This window comes from Bidens hawaiensis, unplaced genomic scaffold (assembly GCF_021521415.1).
Source record: "Bidens hawaiensis isolate Kalapana, Puna unplaced genomic scaffold, B.hawaiensis_p1.1 tig00001179_1, whole genome shotgun sequence".
Lineage (NCBI taxonomy): Eukaryota > Viridiplantae > Streptophyta > Magnoliopsida > Asterales > Asteraceae > Bidens > Bidens hawaiensis.
Window position 1 is genome coordinate 2,566,891 of NW_027491068.1, and position 15,807 is coordinate 2,582,697.

General features: G+C 34.7%; 1 protein-coding gene across 1 annotated transcript; it reads left to right on the forward strand.

Moving 5' to 3' along the window:
- The first annotated feature begins 3,522 nt into the window (after positions 1–3,522).
- On the forward strand, positions 3,523–13,037 carry LOC143561996 (uncharacterized). Its single transcript, XM_077049930.1, has 5 exons — positions 3,523–3,826; positions 3,889–4,163; positions 6,142–6,288; positions 6,600–6,773; positions 12,918–13,037. Exons 1-5 carry the CDS (start codon positions 3,523–3,525, stop codon positions 13,035–13,037), a joined length of 1,020 nt encoding a protein of 339 aa, XP_076906045.1.
- The last annotated feature ends 2,770 nt before the right edge of the window (positions 13,038–15,807 follow it).

Below are 15,807 nucleotides of genomic sequence, written 5' to 3' on the forward strand. Positions count from 1 at the left end.
AACAAAGTATATTAGATTGAAGAATATAACATTAATATAAAAGGCAAATAAGTTAATGGCCTAATGGGTCACTTACTGGTTTCCAAAGATTTGTAGGCTCTAAATTGAGATATACCTCACACAAAGTCGTTGAGAAAGATTCAATATGTTCCCCAACTTTTGGTTATTCATGTCAAGCGTTTTGAAATGTGGGTTTAGCAAAGTAGCATTATATTCTAGCGTAAAACTTTTCCAAGTTTTTGAGTTTGAATTTCGATACTTAATATTCTAGCCTCTAATCATCGGTCGGTCCCTAGAATCATATACACTAATGTATGTAAGGTCTTGTGAGAATTTTCCATTTCTAAATACATAAAGTTTGCACGCCTTATATACGTAAATCTATATTGTTCAGTTTACCCATAAGGAGTTTACATACTATTTTTTAGTCGCATTAGTGAAAACTTTCAAAATGCATCCATCTTATATTACTTTCATTCAAACATTCTTATGTGTAAAATTCTTCATTCCTACATACCCGATACACGTTGATAGTATTTGAGCCTTTGAGGTGGGACATCTGCAATGACTTCTTTTCTATGGACAATATCGTCGTAAATCTCAGCGTGAGGGCAGGGAGATAATCATATGATAATGGCATATGCACTAGTACATGAACGACTATTTGTGACGTCCAATACCATAGTAAATGTTGGAATAAGCCTGATTCTGATAAGATTGAAGGCATATTGTTAGGCGGATAAGGCTTGAAGTAAAGATAAGTTAAACGGGGTTGAAGGATAAGTAGATTAGTTTGGTTAATTGTGTTATTTGTTTGTTTAAACAATATTAGTAGTAGAGTTGGATTAGGTTATTATGTTAGAATATAAAGGTCTATGATTTGATAATTGTGTGTCGAGTTTGAGTTAATATAGACAAGAGTCATGGTCGGAATTTACCACAAACCCGTTTTTTTTGATGTGAGTGTGAGCAACATCGTAGGCGCCACATGTGTAGGGTATATTACCACTCACAGTCACATGAGGAGAGCATACCTACTTGTTACTTTGCTTATTTTCTTCGATTAATATTAATTTGTTTAAACAATTTACTATAATTTAAAGAAAACACTTATTTTTGCTAAAATTATGAAAACTATTTATGAGAAGAAAACATACTTCAATTTGAAAACACCTCGGTTTTTATTAATATTTATATAGAAACGTTTAGAAAAAAAATAACCAACACAATGTATTTTTATTCGTCTACAATGCAAACTCCTTTTACGCAAACTAGGGTAACTGTGCCAATTTCTTAATTGAAACTAATCTATCTATCTACACTAATAAAAGAAAGGGAGAATTACATGTATCCCCATACTAACATGCATGGTCAATTACACACACACACACACACACACACACACACACACACATACACATATATATATATCCAACCTTAAAATTTTAATTACACATATCCCCATTTGATATAAAATTACCAAGTTACCCTTTTCTTAATCAAACCTATCTACGCCATCTAAAATGATTGTTTAGTCGAATAAGAATTTGGAGATATGATTCAAGATATGATTGAGAAAGATGGAATTAATGATTGTAATGTCACTGACTAATCGATGTTGCTTCCATAATAATACTTTTGGATCCATGAAAAATACTTTGATATCATGTGAGTGTTGATGTTGGCACTTCTCAGAATGCTTTAAACCAAAGGGATGATTTTGTTTCAGATAGTGATTGTGAAACTATTTTTGATGAAACTTTCGTTAAATGTAATGTGAATACTAATATGGTTGATGAAACAAACATAACTAGTTGCTCATCAAAAGATTGTAAAGTTAAGGGTGACTTTAATAAAAGAAAAGTTTTTGAAAATGAAAAGGCAAGTATTTCGAGTAAATATATTTCACCTCACAAAAACTTTTACTCACAGACTACTAATCAATGGAAAAGTCCTCAACAGTACAATCATATTGATAATAAATACTATGGTCCTCATCAACAAAATTATGTTGATTCATTGTACACAAATGCTTTTGATGATAATGGTTAAAGATCAAATAGCTTTCATGTTCCTTTCAAAGCATCACCTTTCTCACTACATCATGTATATCATAGTTCTATGAGTTCTATAGGGTCTCTAGAAGAAAATGATGTTATGTGTGTGGTAACCCATCTCACCTTGTAAGATATTGCAAGAACTGGCATAAACAGCAGAAAGAAATGAACAATTAGTTTAATCAGTCCCATTCTAAAGCTGCACCCAACTCAAGAACAAGGAGTGACCGATCTGAAAGTTCTTCCAATGAAATGGATATGAGATTCAAAAACTGTGTAAAAAACAGAAAACCCTTTTGGATAACCAAGAAGGAAAGATCAAGAGGGTTCTAAGATTGAGAAATCAAAGAACCCACCAAAAGGAAATGAGAAAAGAAGTCCAAAGATCGAGATATCGGAGGATTTTGTTTTGAAACCAAGTAGAAGATGGTCCAAAAGATCTTCCAAAAACAGGAAACATGACTTTGCAAGGATTCCTAAGGACTGTTCTTCTGATTATGATTCACCACAAAATTTCATTTTTCATGAGAATAAGATAAAATCTGGTGATTTCATGGTTGATTTTCCCGAGACAGCTAAGTCTCGGGAACCCATGCCTAATTAACTGCTAATGTGTGTAGGGTCAGTCAAGAAGGTGTATCAACAGTTTTTGGTACGTAGACAGTGGCTGCACCTGACACATGACTAGAGACGAGTCCTTACTATCGGACGTTCAACCGTTCAATGGTGGATACGTTTCATTTGCTGGTGACATGGGAGGAAACATAAAAAAGAGGAAAAGTATCAAATGACATCTTAACATTTGATGATGTCAATCTGGTGGAGAAACTCAATCACAATATGCGTAGTGTCTCACAAATATGTGATTGACAATTCTCCACATTATTCAACGAAAATGAATGCTTGATTCTTAAACGAGGTTTCAAAGCCCCAGAGGAATGGATCTTGATGCGTACTCCGAGGTATAATGATGCTTACATATTAGACCTGAACAGTTCATACTCACGTCGAACTGGCTCATGTTTGATTTCTAAGGCCTCAAAGAATGATTCATCAGTATGTCATAGACGTCTAGGCCATGTAAATTTTAAAAATTTAAACAAACTGGGCAAAGGTGAGCATGTGAGGGGCTTGTCTATTAAAAATTTCTCTTGCATTGAAGAATCTCTTTCGTGCTCTAAATTCAAGCAGCACAAGCTCCCTCACAGGCCCATTCCATACTCTCCATTCTTCAGCTATTGCATATGGACTTATTTGGTCCCATTCATCTATTGGCAATGGCCGAAAAGCCCATTGTCTTGTTATTACTGATGATATCTCGCATTTCAGTTGGACTTTCATTTTAGGGAACAAGGATGAAACCGTACAGGTTTTGATCAAATTCATAACTCTCAAGAAAAGGTAGACTGAAAAGAAGGTGAAATGTATTAGAAGCGACAACGAAACAAAATTCTGCAACATAGTTATGGATGACTTTTGTCATTCAAATGGGATAGATCGCCTGTTCAGTGCCCCGTACACTCCACAACAGAATGTGGTGGCTGAACGTCACAACCGAACGTTGATCGAAGCTGCAAGAACTATTTTGTCAGACCCCAAACTTCCATCATTCTTTTGGGGTGAAGCCATCAATGTTGCATGCTTCATACAAAATCGTTTGATCATCAACAAGCGCTTAAAGGAGACTCCTTTTGAAGTCTACTATAAGACCAAGCAGCAAGTCAACTACTTCAAAACCTATGGATTTCCATGCAATTTACTTCATACAAGTGCTCACCAAGATCCCAAATTTGGTGAAAATGTGGATGGGTGTTACTTTTTTGATATGCAGCCAACAAAACCGCTTATCGTGTTTACAAAAATATAACAAAGGTGATTGTGGAATCCTTCAATGTTGATTGGCAAGAGCTTAACCCTACTGATGCTCGCACGGGACCCAACTGGTTGTTTGACTACGATTACCTGTTCAATCAGTTTCCTGGCATGTGTACCCCACCATCAACAGGCACTCAAGTTCCAACTTCTATGCCTGAACCAATGTTAATGCAAATTCTTATCGATAGCCTGAATGACGTCAATCTGTTTACTGGCCCCACCAACATAAATGTATAGCCAGCAGTGTCGCACCCCGACTTAGGGCCTAGAAGTGTGACCATGAGTTGGTACCTGTTTTATAAATATATCAGAGTTTATGGATTAATTTTAGCGAAAGACTTTAGGTTGATTAAAATATTAGTTTACATTGAAAGTTCACTTGGGAATTAAATACCCAAGTATTCATTTACAAAACACTTGTTTATATTACAAGGATTTCATTATAAAAAACTGAGCCATCTTGTAACGCGCTTCTATCTCCATGATGACTTCAATCCTTGCTATGCTTACTAATACTTAGTTACCTGCAATGGGTGGGAAAATACGTCAGCTATGTGCTGGTGAGCACGTATGACTCTAAAAATATTTATAGCACAGTTATAATACAAATATAGTTTTCTGTATAGCTCAACGGAAAGTATTTCATTTCTGGGATTTGTACCACTACCCTACACACACATAAGTGTTCACTGAGCCATGTAGTCCCTGACGGAGAACTAGTTATGACTGTTAGCCCATGGCCACATAACCTTTGACTATTTAGGCTAGACAATTATGTATGGATCTAGACACATGTGTAATCAGTTTGAGTTGCTTTTATTTTCTATTTTGTATCATAACGATTTAGAGATTACATAATCTCATGTAAATGTTGACTGACTCTTTAAGATAAACAACAAGTTCATATTTATAGAGTATACATATGTTTTGACTGTTTGTAAAGGTTTAACGTATTCACATGTAACGTCGGTATGAGTTTGAAAACCTTGATTGTGAATGAGAATGATATTAACCTATACATAAATAGGTTTGTATAAATATTTGAATGGTGTTTCTTGATTAAGCTATTGCCCTTAAGCTTATCCTTGATAAAGTTTTCAACCTTACTTTTGAATGAAAACACTTTGTTTTATGTGAGGTTTAATATAGCATGATTTGGATTAATAGGTTCTAACACGTTGGTGAGTTTCTCCAGGTAAGTAAACTGGTCCCGCGGTTGATTGGGATTTATACGAATTACTTATCCTTAGGAAAGGATATCCCCCTTACAATTTACTACATGCTCATCAAAATATAACTTTGTTAACATTACTTCATTAAGAAGTAACATTTATGAAAACTCGTTGTGAATGTTTATAAAATACTTTCAAGGTTAACGACAATAGCCTCGTTTAATGTCTAAGCTATAAATTGAACAACTTAAACATAACCCCTACTTTAGTGCGAGTACTCGAAATGATAATAATAATTATAATAAGAAAATAGTGAACTTTGACGGGTAGGGTCTTGATCTAAACACACTTATAGGATTGATAACTCGTTTGGGACTTCGTTACTTGCACGCATTTCTAGAAAATGGAACGTAGACTCTTCACAACAATCGACACGCTTCCCTAGGTTATGTATGTTTGGAATGAAGGTATTTTGGTATGAATTTGGGTTCAATCCCGTCACCACCTATTTATAGGCTAATTTTGTACCCCTTCGCGATACGCGACGGAGTATATTGCAGGCCATCGCGTATCATGAAGCCGCAATTTATAAAAGAATGCCACATGTTGACACATGACCTGTCAAAACGTGCCACGTGTTGACACGTGGTTGGACACGTGTACCCGTTTACTTAACAAGGTCTTCGCATATCTCGATGGTCCTATTGGTTTGGCCATCGCGTATCGCATAGCCGCCCTATTATCGATTTAAGTGCAAGTCCATTGTGTTACGCGATGGGTGTATGATTGTCCCATCACGTATCGCGATGGATTGAAATCTCAAATTTCTATTATGTCCATATGCTTTTAAGAATTGTTATTTTTGGCCTAAGTTTATAAGGGTGGTCTACGTGGTGTTACAAGCAGTCCCTCCTCCAGCCGTCATAAATCATGCTCCTCAACCAGCTGATACAACATATCTGGTAGCTGTTGAAGATGCTTCTGAGTCAGACTCAGATGACTCGTTCCTGTCAACTGACAATGTGGAACCAGTTTAGACTGATCCCAAAATAAACGTTCAAGCAATACCTAGTGTGGTTGAATATGTTCCCACACCTCCTTCTTCAAATGACAATGCACAAGTTGCTATTGCTGAAGAACTTGTTGATGGAAATTCTGACAACACTGCCTCTACTCCTGTTCCTGTAGTTTTTGTTCCATTTGGGAAAATTTTTGGGATGGCCCCATTGCTCAAGAACATGTGGTTTATCAATATGACATTGTTCAACCAGCCACTGATGTTCTGATTAATGCTCCATGCATATTCCATCCTATTGAGAGTCTGACAGTTGATCTTCAAGTGGAACCAGTCAATCTAGTGGAAGATATTCCCCATCTACCCATTCATCAGACACACCCAACAGAAAACATCATTGTTTCTTCCGCATCCGGTGTCTAAACAAGGAGCAAATCATGTACCATTAACAGATGTCTTATTGCTTGTTTTATTTCACAGGTCGAACCGAAGGACTACAAGATAACTCTCAAGGAAAGTTCCTGGGTTGAAGCAATGCAAGACGAGCTATTACGGTTCAAGAAGCTCAATGTGTGGAGACTGGTTAATAAGGCGGAGCACAAGAAACTAACTGGTAGGAAGTGGGTGTTCAGAAATAAGAAGGATGACAAGAGAGTGAGTATAAGAAATAAGCACGGCTGGTAGTACAAGGTTTCTCTCAGTGTGAAGGTCTTGATTATGATGAAGTCTATGTTTCTGTTGCTAGGCTCGAGGCATTTCGTCTCTTCTTAGCCTATGCCTCATACATTAACTTTAAAGTGTATCAAATGGATGTAGAGACTTTCTTCTTGTATGGGAAAGTGAAAAAAAAAATCTACGCCAAGCAACTGCCAGATTTTGAAGATCATGAACGTCCAAACTACGTTTACCGTCTTAATAAAGCTCTCTATGGCCTTCATCAAGCACCTCGTGCTTGGTATGCTACCTACTACGTTTACCGTCTTAATAAAGCTCTCTATGGCTTTCATCAAGCACCTCGTGTTTGGTATGCTACCTTAGCAGAACATGTTTTAAGGAATGGCCAGGATCGTCCATACTACGTTTACCATCTTAATAAAGCTCTTTATGGCCTTCATCAAGCACCTCGTGCTTGGTATGATACCTTAGCAGAACATCTATTAAAGAATGGCTATAAAAGAGGTGTTATTGATCAAAAACTCTTTGTCAAGAAGGTAAAGGACGATCAAATTCTTTTCCAAGTGTATGTTGATGACATTATCTTTAAATCAACATGTGATAATCTATGTAGAGAGTTCGGAAAGGTCATGCAAAGTCAGTTTGAAATGAGTTCATTGGGGGAAATGACTTTCTTTTTGGGCCTTCAAGTTGAACAGAAGGACGGGATCCTCAGTGACGATCCAGTAAATTTACTTACGAATTACATATGTGTTGGGTCAAGTAAATATAAACTGATGATGATAAAATAACACGAATCGATTTAATATAGTTTAAACAATATACTATACAAGTCTTTAAAAAGTCATTACCGTGTGATTGGCAAAGTATTTTCAAAGGTTTTGATTCATTAAAAGAAATACGTTCGTGAAATTGTTCAAAATTTTGGGTTCAAGGGCGCCAATTCCTTCCTCACTCCTATTGCTACTCGGCCTGCGTTAGCTCCAGATCCATCGGGAAAGTCAGCCGATCAATACCTTTTATCGGTCTGATGTATCTTACCGCCTACAGACCGGACATTATGTTCTCTGTCTGTCAGTGTGTAAGATATCAATGCGATCCAAAAGAGTCACACTTAACCGCTGTCAAGCGTATCTTTTGGTATCTAAAGTGATAGCCTTGCTTAGGTCTTTGGTACCCCAAAGACTCACCTTTAGTATTGCACACATACACCGAAAATGATTATGGGGATGTAATCTTGACAGAAAATAAACTTCAGGAGGATGTCAGTTCCTAGGAGACTGATTAATTTCTTGGCAATGCAAGAAGCAAGTCACTGTATCCACCTCTATAGCTGAAGCAGAATACATTGCGGCCTCCGCTTACTTTTCACAAGTGATATGGATCCAACATCAGCTGCTGGATTATTGTTTGAATTTCTTACCCATATCAAGTGTGATAACGAATCAGTTGCCTATATTGTCAAAAACCCAGTCCAACACTCTAAGACAAAACATATTGACTTTCGAATTCCATTCGTAATTGTTATGATCGAAAACTTGTCTGTACTGAAAGGGTCCACATATATTACTACTTTGCCGACCTTCTAAACAAAGCCTTTTATCGTACCCGATTTATATACATTGTAGAGTCGCTGGGTATGATTTCTTTTGATTAAATTTCTTTTTTATATTTTTATGTGTTTGAATTTGTATATATATTTTTTAAATAAATAAATAAATAAATAAGTCACAATTTTAGAGGGAGAAAATGAGTTAAGTTTAACTCACCAAAAAGATTTAAGTTTATTTTTAAGAAAAACATAAAATTAAGTCACTTGACTGACCAAATAAATGTTTTATATTTTATTCCATATGTTTTATTTTGTATTTTACTATCTTTTTTATGAAAATTAGAAAATGATTTAAAATGTTTTCTCGTTTAAAGGGAGCTCCTGTTTAGAGGGATTCAGATAATTAAAAATTCGAAAAGCTTAAGAAATTAACCCGACATTTGGAAAATGATAAGAAACTGTCTTTAATGATCCTAACACATGAAAATAGTAGATCAAAAGCCAACAAGATCATCGACTGATGTGTAGATAGGCTTGACAAATGAGTAAGTGTCATGCTGATATAAACTTAATTACCCGCCTTTGCTAGTGGTTTACGTCTATGAAGCAGTGACATGACTCCACTTTTAAGTCATATTGATGAATACAAAAATGTTATTAATCGGTCATACACGAGCATGTTAGTGATTGATCACCAGAAAAATTGTTCTTTCTTTAAATACAAATATTGAAAATAAAAAAGATTGAGCATAAAAACTATAATGTACTTAAAAGTATTTAAATTCAATACACAAATGTTGACAATTCTTAACAAAAAATGTTGATAATTAATAAACAAAAAGGGGCATATTAGACGTACGTAACGTGGGACAAAAAATTAAGTCCTAAACGCTCTATATGAAGGCATGCAAGTCCGAATTTGGCAAGTAAGTCCATAGTTCAACCTTTATTGTTTGAAAAAGTTTGCAAAAGTTTAAATAAGCTTAAAATGTTTGATAATCACTAGGGGGGCGGAGTCAATTCGGGGTGATCTGATAAAAAAAATTATGCCCGAGGTACGATGGAGTCAGTAACATGTTGAATTAAATGGGGTCCATAAAAGTATTGTGCTTAATACATACCTTAACGTATCACACTAACATCAAAATATTTGTTGAGCTTAAAGTGGAAAAATTATATCTACAATCGACTTTGAGTCTTTGGCATAATAATATTGAAATATTAGTGTGATTTAGGACGTTAACGGATAATGTGATTTCATGTCGTGATCTTTCTCACCAAAACTATGTAAACTTTTAATATTTATAATTACTATATTATATATAATATTAATTTCATCGTTACTTCAAATTGTTTTTCTTTTGTATATTTTGTTTTTGTTTTGCTTTAACTTATTAAATTTATCTTAAGTACGTTTTATTTTATTTTTATTCATTTTTATTTTTTTTTCTTACTTTTAATTTTATTTTATTTTATTTTATTTGGTTTTATTTTTAAATTTCAAGTGTGACATTTATGGGTTTATGATATGGTGGAATGAAAAAAATATATCTTGTATATATTTAAGTGTTTGGATTTTGTGTGTAAATATTTTTCACGTTTAAATCTGTAAATATTTTAAGAGTTCGAGGATTGAGAGTGTAAGATCGTTTAAAACTCGAGATTTTTTGAACCTATCGTGAGATATGCTGACCCTATAAATAGGACCAACCAAAATATCTTTCATTTATTCACCCACTTTTCCCTACAAACTCTCTCAAACACTATCTCTCTCTACGTTATCAATATTCTTCACCACCGCCATACTTCAACTTCTAACACTACATAAAAAACACATCCGCCTGCTTCTTGTTAATTAACTGATGTGTGTCTAATGATGCTCTTTCTATGAAACTCACAACTAAGCTTTAAATTTATAAAATGAAACTCCAAACGAAGCCACACACAACCGGCAAGTGTATCGATCGTAAGTAGTATAGAACAAAGGAAGTCCGAGTATCGAACACAAGGACACATGAAAACGTCTATGATCACTAAACTCTAGACAAGACCTTCCTAAGAGTATCGAACACAAGTAGTATAGAACAAAGGAAGTCCGAGTATCGAACACAAGGACTCACCTCTCGGTCTCACCGACACACGACCCTAATGGAAACGAATACTAAGCAACCAAGGATAGAGGAACAATTAGGTTTAATATAAATTAGACCAACTAATCGCTCACAAACCCAAACCCGACAAGAAACGAACCCGCTCTCGCGCAATCCTAATTCTAAAAAGAAAAATCTATGAGACGACTTTACTTCCTATCACCTCTCGGTCTCTAAGAAGGTGTTCACCCTCTGAATTATACTATAACACACTCATCAAAACCATACGGTGATATCTGTTGCAAATAAATTCTCAACACCAAGTAAAGAATCAAACAAGCTAAAATCAATCAAAACTAATTCGACCAAAAGAAGCAAGAGGTTTATAATTATATTTAATAAAATCACAGCCACTAAACACAACATGATTCAATATTAAACCAAACTCTCAATAGCAAATCAAGTCATAATGATCAAACAATCGATAAAACTCACTAAAACCTAACAATAATCATCTAACCTAGGTAGAACTAACAAGTTTAGCCTATCATAACTTTTGGACAACAGGTATAACTCAATGTAAACACCATATTAATCATCACAAACATCATTAAAATCATTCAAAAATCTATGATAATCAATAACAACTCAAACCCTAACTTAATTGCAAAAGAATTCAAGTTTAAAGTTCAAAACCAAAGAGTTATGAACACTAATGAGAACACAAAGTTTATGAATGTTTACTATTGTTTGGGGCTGAGATTAATGATTAATAAACCACCCTAGCTTCTGTCCAAAACCTCCTTAGCTTAATCTTTTCCTTGGCTGCCAAAAGCTTAAAAAATTATTTTTTTCTTCTTGTCTTGGCTGCCTGGTCCGATCGCAGGTTGTAAGGGGTGTTTTGTTTTATATTTGTTGTTGTTTCTGCCGTTCGTTGATTTATTTCCAGCCACACAATTAAGAAAATCAATTTTTTGTCTCCTTAAAACCACCCAATCTATCCGACCACCAAAACCAAACAACAACTGATTTCTTTTCCTTGTTTTGAGATTTCCGATCGGCCCTTTCTAGGATGTTAGGGTTTTTTTAATTTTCTTTGTTATAATATAATATATTGAGTATGCAAGGCTTGGTTCTTGTGGGCTTGGGTCGGGCCTTGAGTTTACTCTTCAAAACTTGACTATACAAGACTCTTATATCTTCCAAAACCCGAACTTTTTCTCTTTTAAAACTCGTAACCTACACAAGATAACAAACTTTGTAAGATCAAGTTAAAACGAGTTAAAATCATTATTTATTATATACTTAAGCCATTAAAATATGATAAAAACGAGCGGCAAACAAGTGTGTTTTACAACACATCATTAACACTTGATAATCATAAAACATGGACCCTTCACCAACGGTAATCCATCTTTCATGTTTCTTGTTTGATTTTGACCTATTCTTCGCCAGCCCTTACGTAACTGTTCATGAATGAAAATGGTTTTATATGTTGTTATTTGCTTATGTTGATGTTGTAATCTTATCAACACAGTCATGAGGAACATATGGGTTGATTTAATTGAGTTTTTGTGTGCATTTGTATAATTTTAAGATTTTAGGTCTTTTTCGGACCTGTTTAGGTATAACTGACCTTTGTAAAGTGTTTGTATGCGTTTTGGAACTGCCCAGAAAGGTATATCGAGGTCATATGGACCAAGATGAAGAGAAAATGGAAGATTTGGACAAATTGTTATATTTGATTCGAGTTCAATTCGAACTGAATCGAATTCAAATTCGGTTCGTATCAAATATGGCCACTTAAAGATTTCTCTAAGGCAAAAGGAAACAAATCGAAGTGATAAACAAACCATTCTAATTGATTTTGATTCTAATCAAATCGAATTCAAAACCATTCAAATCAAGTTCCAGACTCGATTCGATTGGTTTGACACTCGATTCGATTCGTTTCAAACTCGTTTTGATTCATTGACAGTTGGACAAAATTAAACTCTATCAGTCTTAAAATAATTCGAATTGATTATAACTCAAATCTAATCGAATATCTAAAATATCAATCCAATCTAACTTATTTTCAATCAAATCGAATCTCCAGATTCGATTAGATTCAAACTAAACTAGACCAGATTCATTCTAAACTCGACTCGATTCGTTTTATACTCGATTCTATTGGTTTATACTTTGAATATTTTCAACAAACTTTATCCAACTCGAATCTTGCAAACAAAACTCGATTCGATTCCTTTACATTTGGTAGTTTTCAAAACTTGTATATTAAGTTTGTTTTTTATTTTAATTTTATTCTTTTCTTTATTTCAATATGTTTATTTCAGTTTATGTTTTTATTTTTTCTTCTAAACAGTTTATGTATGTATGTATGTATGTGTGTATGTGTGTGTTTATATATATATATATATATATATTTGTTTGTCTTAACTCATTGATCAATTCTAATGTTTGCCTTATGTTTTAATGTAGCAACACAATATGTACTGTCCTCTGGATCTTCAAAAGAAGAAGAAGCACAAGGTGTTCATCTCCATGGTAAAGGGGCAACGGGAATGCTCTTTGATGCATGCTATCTCTGCTAACCTGTAGATACACAGTAGTTGGGTGCATGAATTTTGGTTGAATGCCAAAGCTAGAAAGAAGGGGGATACTATAACCACTGAGGTGGCCAAGTAGAAATTGTCTATAACGGAGGGTATTTGTAAGGCCCCGTTACCAGTGCCCTACATTGGACGTTGGATTTACTCATAAAAAAATTCTATTTATATCAGAGTTAATTAAAACCTTCGCAGAAGATATAAATTTTCATAAACATTACATAATAATTCATAAAATGTCTTAAAACATTATTGTCTTTCAAAATTAAAACATTAAATATAAAATATCATGAGTATTCAGATGCCAGACTCTTATTCTTCTGTCATGTGTCCCCACTCAAGCCAGCTGTCTCATCCTACTCACCTGCGTGCATACTAAAAGTCAGCTACTCAGAGTGAGTTCTAGTTAATCACACATCTTATAATACATATACTTACCTTCAATTATGCATCCGAAGATACATAATAATTACTTACTAATTTACTTTCATTACATAATTTTATACATACGTTCATACTTTATTACTTTCATACTATATCGTTACTGTCCTTTTCTATCTCAGGTATTATTAGGGTCTGATTCCTCTTTTCTTGTCTATCTCAGATATTATTAGGGTCTGATCCCTTTCTTTTCTATCTCATATATTATTAGGGTCTGATCCCAATTTTCTTCTCTATCTCAGATATTATAAGGGTCTGATCCCTTTCTTCTCTATCTCATATATCATTAGGGTCTGATCCCTTACATCTTCATCTTCGTACATTCTGTCTTTACATACCTGTAACATACAAATTTCATTAAAAATCATTTATACATACTCATATGTTGTACATATATATATGTATATATATATCATAAACATTCATCTTTCATATACATACCTCCCTTGTCAATTTGTCTATCTCAGATATTATTAGGGTCTGATCCCTTTCTTGTCTATCTCAGATATTATAAGGGTCTGATCCCTATTTTCTTCTCTATCTCAGATATTATTAGGGACTGATCCCTTACTTCTTCATCTTCGTACATTCTGTCTTTACATACCCGTAACATACATATAATTTCATTAAAAATCATTTATACATACTCATATGTTGTATATATATGTATGTATATATATCATACACATTCATCTTTCATATACATATCTCCCTTGTCAATACGTGTAATATCCGAATATCGTTCACGTACTGACATGCTTTCATTCACATTCATAACATAATATCTATCACATAAATCATACATGGCATACACTTACCATTTAAGGTAAGTGTATTAACTATCACATCGAGTACGCACACAACCCCGAAAACATAACAAGGAAATGGGGCTAGAAACTCACCTTAACTTGGTTACGTTCACTGTTAATGGTTATCCCTTTCTTTAGTTGTGCACGGCTAACTGTATAACAATTACGCGTATTAATTACTATCACAATCCATATCGTAACTGTAATTTAATTATAACCCTCAACGAACGGGGGTCCGGGGACAGCGCCCCTGGCAGCGGGGTTATAGGGGCAGCAATCCCTAGCAGGGTCCAAGGGGCAGAGCCCCTGGCTGGGGTTAAGCTGCTAGGTCAGCTTGGAAAAATTTTATTTTCATTAACTGTCTTAACATATTTTTTATTAGAATTCTTAATTATTATTTTATTCTCTAACTCATTCGTTATAGCGAATTGCCTCTGATTCGTTATGAAATCTTCCTTAATTCGTTATCTGGTTCGTTATCTTAACATAGCGAATGGTGAGTAACGAATCACCTAATTCGTTATCTTAATATGACGAATTGGTGTATGACGAATTGGTGAGTAACGAATCTCCTGATTCGTTATCTTAACATAACGAACTGGTGAGTAACGAATCACCTGATTCGTTATTCTAAACATAGCGAATTGGTAACGAATCACCTATATTCGTTATCTTATCATAGTGAATTGGGCATATAACGAATGACCTGATTCGTTTGTCATAACGAATTAGCGTATGTTCTTATCCAGAATTTTACTTAGGGTCAAAGTCAAAATTGTCGAGAACACCAAACGGTCAATAGACACCCGATTCTCAATTAGACCTCAAATCTTGATCAAATAACACGATTTTGGTATCATTGAACTCGGATTAGTAGCGCCTACAAACCCTAACCACCCAAACATCCAAACATTCGCGTTTAATGGGGTATTTGATTCATGTTTACATACGGTTCTTTAGACAAATGATTAGCCTATCAACTGTAATGGATTTCAGTAAGGTTTGCTTCGTTGTATTCGTTTTTACCATATGTACATAGTTCTAGGATTACTAAATGAATCCTAACCTAAATGAACGAGTTTCCGTTACAAACATACCTTAAACGAGTCGATCTACGAATACGGACTAGTCTTGATGTTGGTTTGGTTTGTCACAACGTTCTAGCACCAACAAGCTCGGGCTTACACCTTTGGATCTTGGCTTGGGATATAGGATGGTGTTTGCGTGTGTTTTTCAAGGTGTAGGCTATGGTGTAGAGATGGATAAAAATGGAAAAGGATTAGGATTTAAGGGATATTTATACTCCCTTAAGCCCACGGACCTAAGGCCCATTCTATTTTTTATTCCATCTTCTAAAGTCCAAGCCCATCCTCTTAGAATTTATTATCTAAATCGATACATGACACATTATTGCATAAACAAAATTCTCTTTTACTATTATAACCGAAAGTAGGATGTTGCAATGTTATTAAAAGAGCCCTGAACATTAAGGATGACCCCCGTCATTCTTCT

Coding starts and splice junctions, on each gene's coding strand:
- LOC143561996 (XM_077049930.1), top strand. CDS start 3,523: ATGGATGACTTTTGTCATTCAAATGGGATAGATCGCCTGTTCAGTGCC. Junction 3,827..3,888: donor ATGCAATTTACTTCATACAA/GTGCTCACCAAG, acceptor TTTGATATGCAG/CCAACAAAACCGCTTATCGT. Junction 6,774..12,917: donor ATAAGAAGGATGACAAGAGA/GTGAGTATAAGA, acceptor GTTTTAATGTAG/CAACACAATATGTACTGTCC.